Raw genomic sequence first — 5,553 nt, 5'->3', positions numbered from 1 at the left:
TCAAAGCGCGCGCTTGTTGCTGACATGGGTGAGACAGCTTTTGTTCAATACGTTACCCTGTCTCTTAACTGGAATTCTAACTTGATTGCTCTTCAATTTACGATGGATTACAGCATGGACGGAGTTCAATGGAATGACTACGTCGAGGACGAGCGAGTTAAAGTAAGAAGGGATACTGATAAAGAATGTTCTAAATAAGGGTCCCGGGCGGGAAGGGGTACTCCCAAAAAAGTTGGACGGGGGTGTGCGGCCCACTTCCCAAAACCCTTACCCTATTTATGACCAAAATCTACGATTTTTGCTACCCCTTTGATGACCTGGCCAAACATTCGATACTCTATTTACGACCTTTGTGGCTGGCAAGGTTGCCCTAAACGTAAGTTATGAAGGGCTTTTGTGGACGGTCTTATTGATAATGATGAAAAAAGTAGCTTCTTTTAAGAAAAATACCCAATTCAAGACTAGATTGATAAAACCATACCATACCAAAATGGCCAAAATCGATACCCTATTTATGACCAAAACGGCTGAAAACCCTACCCTTTGGGACCGCACATACCTATATAGCCCACATAAAGGAGTACCCCCCCCCCCGGGAAAAAGGTAAACTCTGATAACTTCTGCAACTCCCTCCCTCCCTGTTGAGCACGCTTGGGAAATGCTATTGGAGACTTTGTTATTGGGTACCTGTAGATACTATGGTTGACACATTTCTTCGTCACTTTTGGATACCTTGCTATTACACCTTTGGAGATGTTGTTATCGGAAACGTCTCGACATCATCGACATATTTATTTATTATTATTATTATTATTGGTCGACTAAGTTGCTCGCTCTATCGTGTGATGAAAATAGAGAGTGCATACCAGTAATATCGAGAATTTTGTTATAGATACAGGTGCTTTAACTAAATTCTGCACTACTTGAAATGATGATGGAAGTATTTTTAACTAAGGAGGCATCGAGAGTTGTTGTATTTGTATTTGGTAGTCTCTGAAGCAGGCCAAGCTAACACAGAAAATATTTTCTTCGCTGGTTAATTTAACCGGTGAATTAAGTAGATACGACAATGAAAAAAACGATAGTGTATCTAATACGTTTTCACACTGCATCTTACTGTTTCAGGTCTTTGAAATAGACCGGTCACACCCAATTGCTTGCTTGTGCCGCAAAATGTTCGCGAGGTTTTTGCGGATAAAGATGGCAGAGAAATCGAATTTTGGACTGGTACTTGGAGGTTATCTGGACATAACTAGCTGTCCATCACTGGGTAATGTTTTCTCATAGTTAGTTTAGATGTTCGGTTTCTTTAGCATAGCGTCATTAAGAGTATTTATAATCTCCCAGAATGACCAGAATACATGGGATAGTAATTCAACTCAGGTAGTGTTCGAGGGACACTCTAGCATGATATAGAAAATAACTTTCTATGCATGGAGTTCATCATTACCTTCAAATCAAATGCCAGTCAGATTGATAATTTATTAAGGTACAAAAATACCTAAAACAAAAAAAATAGCAAAATTGATAAAGACTGGATGAGATTTAGAATGCGTGATGAACTTGAGAAGATTAAGGCAGAGCAGCAGACATTGAGGAAGACAAATTTGGTCTACTTTTCCATTTTTATACAATCTCTTAAAATACGCGTACTGTTATTAGTCAGTTTTAATATCTGTGGCTACAGTATGATTTGAACTGTTTTCCTTTCTCCAGAACTCATTAAAGAGGTAACAAACATTTTGTAAGCCTCATTTTCTCGGTTCGCACAGTAAGAAGTGCACTCTCGTTTAAAATCAAAATTTTACTTTTATTTTTACATTTTGGAAGGGTTATTAAACTGTAGTAATAAAACGTTATGGATAAAGATGAAACGATGTCATGGGTGATACGGTTTTAGCCTTGAAGTCTTTTTCTATGGCTGTCGGGTCTTGCAGAATGCTTAAATTGTCAACATAGTTAAATTAACCGGATTTTTTCATATGATCCTTATTCTTATCATCATACTTTGGCACCATCTTGTCTGTTTTTATTTCTTCCCAAAAAGTGCCTGAAAAACCCTTACGATGCGAAGGAGGTCTCGGCATGGAAAACGGTGAAATCACTGATGATCAAATTAGTGCCTCCTCAAGCGCTCAGCCCATTACCCCCGCCAAGGTTGCTAGACTAAACCGTATTGATGGAACTGATAAGTTACAAGGTGCTTGGGTTGCTCGCACTAAGGACCTAAATCAGTGGCTTCAGATTGATCTGAGGGTACCGCACACTGGTGTAACGGGGGTGGCAACGCAAGGAAGGAACGGAAATGGACATTGGGTAACTAAGTACAGACTAGAGTACAGTAATGATGAAGTAAACTTTCAGTACTACAGGGAACAAGGACAATCTACAAACAAGGTGAGCTAATCTTTAGTTCTTTGTTAGTACGCACACGTTCTGCGCACCACGCGAGGCATGGTTTACACACTACGCGCGCGCTGACGTTGACATTGGCTGCGGCCGCGCTAAGAGAATTAAGTGGGCTTACTTTTCAGAGACCTGGTTAAATTTCCCAGATAACTTAACTCGGTTAGTTGTTGGTTATGATGAAGCAACGGGGTTATATTTTATGAGCGGCCGCACTGGAATAGGTTATGAGGTGGGTAAACTCAATCGACGTTATGAGACAAACCAACAAAATGGCAGAATTCGAGGGCTACGGTCTTAATTTCTTGATTCTATATTTTCGTTTCTTTTCTCTACACTTTAAGGCAGTCCCTCTTCCTTCTAATGCTCGCTATGTAAATTTCCAAGGCGGGTCTTTTGAACATGATGTTAATTTTGCGTAGATGTTAGAGTGTTCTCCATTGTAACCTGCCATCAGGCGTTGTTTTTTATTGGCGAGAAAAAGAACGCCTGATCAGAAGTTCTCCGTCGCCGTCGAATGAATCGTCCTCAAGTTTTGGTTTACATTATCCGAGAAATCAGCAATGATTTCAGGAAATCACCAGGAATCCTGCCATGCATGACTTTCATAGCGAGCACTTCCGAATGAGCATCGAGTCCTTTCAAGCGCTTTGCCGTATTCTTTCACATTTATGACAAAAAGGAACACTTGCTTCCAAACAGTGGTACCGATAGAGAATCGTGTGGCAATAGGGACTGGGGAAAGCTATCGCTCCATATCGGTTTCCGTTTGGAAAATGCACTGCACTTAACATTGTGTTCAACTATTCATTTATTTATCTGCATTTATATCTATGTTCGGTGGAAGATTATGCACTTGTTTTTGCCACGGCGGGTAACATCTCATACACAGACTGTGATGACTGACACATTTCACGAAAAAGCCAATGCACGGCTAATCGGTTAAAAAATCTATTGTTCTTCAAATAATTTCCCTGGTAACCTTTAACCCAGTTTAAGGACGTTCGCGCTAATTGTTTCTGCGCATCCTTACTGTGCACGCAAATTCACACGCCACGTCATGCATCGAGCGCGCGCTAAGTAATAACATGAACAATGCCGGATAAGGTAAATGGCCATTGCTATAGCGTCGCCTTGATTTAACGATCTAGATCTTAGAGGTTCGGTGACCCCTATTTTTCTTTTGATGGATCATTTTCTCTACCGATTTTCTACGTTTAGCGAAAAAATGAAGAAAATCTATCTATCTATCTAAGTTTGAATTATTTGCAAAATGCACCATCGAATTCCGTTCTTTTTAGCTCTTCGTTGATCTGTACGGCCATTCCAAATGCCTCTTGAAGGGTTAAGTTTTGTGAAAACGTTGGCAAAATTTGGAATTATTAAGGCAACGGATTCACTTATACAAAATATCATTAAGATAGTTTATTTCCGTTGATTCATCTTTGATATTTTAAGCCAAAAACCCTGGAGACCATGCTGATTTACGTACGCACGCCAATTTTCCAAAGTCAGATTAGTTTTCCACATGCTTTATCTCTGAAAAAAAGTCCGTAACCCCCCACCCCCCCCGCCCCCTTTTTTTCATTTCTGAAACAAGTAATTCATTATCTGACCGCAGTGGAAGTTTGAAGAAAATCTATCGAGTAGAACATTTTCGCGCGAACGTCCTTAAGCTCAATGAACCGCGGCATTGACGTAATCAACTACGCTACCAAGTACGCGACTAAAATGGAAGCAAAATTTTCGTACTGTGACCAAATCAAGTTTAATGAACCTATTACTAAAACCAGGAACACCAAAATAGCAGCATATCGCTAACACTAACTGTTAACGGCTTCCAGCTGAAAAACTAGAGGTATACCTGTAGATCCCGTAGTGCGCGCACTCAAAACAAGTGCGACAGACGCAAATATTTGACTTACACGGGCCGCGTTAAAGGTTTCGAAAGAAATGAAAACAACTCGTTTAACTTTTAAAAACGCGTGGTTACTCCTACATTTAATGTTATGAAATGGAAGTGGAAAGCCCATTCAACACTTGATTAGTTTCTGTTTGGGACTGAGGAAAAACTATTAAGACTGTATTTTGGCTTAAGTAGAGGAGAGCTGTCAGGAACGCTAAAAGTGCTGTTGCGAGAATTTTGTTATTAAAAACATATTTCTAAGGAAAGCTGTGAAGAAAACTCTCTTCTTTCTTTTTCAGAAAAATGCTGACGTCGGCATTTTTACTCAGGATTCAAGGCTAACTATCTCGAAAGAATGATTGGCTACCCGCCGTTTTCTTTGTGACTTCCAATAACCCTTGCTTAGATATACGTTTTTCATATGGTCCTAATTTGGCGAAAAGACCTTTAATTTATTAGGCATCGTTCTTAATAGAAGTACTGGAGGCTACTCTAACTTCGAATGATTTATCGTCCTTGCACGTTCCCTGATCCCTGTTCACCGTTAGATCGCTTTCTCCATCGTTTCTCTACGTTTCGTGAAACAGTGAAAAAAATCTGCGGGTTTACAATTACTTAAAGACTGGAACGTATGGAAGCAATTTCTGAAGTTCCTGTCCAGATCAAATTATCCCTTCATAAGCAGGTGGTTGAGATAGTCAAATGAATGATAAATCGATGCGCTTAAAATTATTTATTCCTAAAATTAATTCATATTTTGCTTAATTCCTGTCATAAAGTTTACTTTTGTCAGGTGTTAGTTTGGAGCTCTTAATAACTGTATATGGTTTCAAATGACAGATCCCTAACAGCTTCCCATCTTATTGATTTAGGAATTTGTTGGGAATATCGACAGGGACACTGTTGTCTATCACAACCTAATCCCACCAATCGCAGCTCGTTACATTCGCTTTCGACCAATGGAATGGAATGGACACATAGCAATGAGAGTAGAGCTTTACGGTTGTCGAGGTAGAGTAAAGAAGTTGCGCTTAACCATCACTCTAGAACAGTACTTGGTAATTTCTTCTGAATTTGTCACCGATATCTTCTAAATCTCAGCATAATGGTGTTTTCTTGCCTATGTCCTTATTACACGGTGCCTTTAGTATATGTTTGGTCATAGTTTTGAAAGTTAATGTAAAATTTTATAAAAAAATCTGATGGATTGGATGAGTGGAATGCCTCCTCAGTGAAGAGAC

The 5,553-nt window shown here is 39.6% G+C and overlaps 1 protein-coding gene across 1 annotated transcript; it reads left to right on the top strand.

Moving 5' to 3' along the window:
- Positions 1-2,085: 2,085 nt before the first annotated feature.
- LOC149112598 (retinoschisin-like) lies at positions 2,086-5,406 on the top strand. The gene is made up of 2 exons (XM_089289348.1): positions 2,086-2,397; positions 5,185-5,406. Exons 1-2 carry the CDS (start codon positions 2,086-2,088, stop codon positions 5,404-5,406), a joined length of 534 nt encoding a protein of 177 aa, XP_089145474.1.
- Positions 5,407-5,553: the final 147 nt, after the last annotated feature.

Source organism: Orbicella faveolata, unplaced genomic scaffold (assembly GCF_042242905.1).
Source record: "Orbicella faveolata isolate gen_17 unplaced genomic scaffold, um_ofav_v1 contig_2, whole genome shotgun sequence".
In the NCBI taxonomy this organism is placed as follows: Eukaryota; Metazoa; Cnidaria; class Anthozoa; order Scleractinia; family Merulinidae; genus Orbicella; species Orbicella faveolata.
The sequence above is the reverse complement of the archived record's forward strand: the minus strand, read 5'-3'. Positions and strand labels throughout refer to the sequence as shown.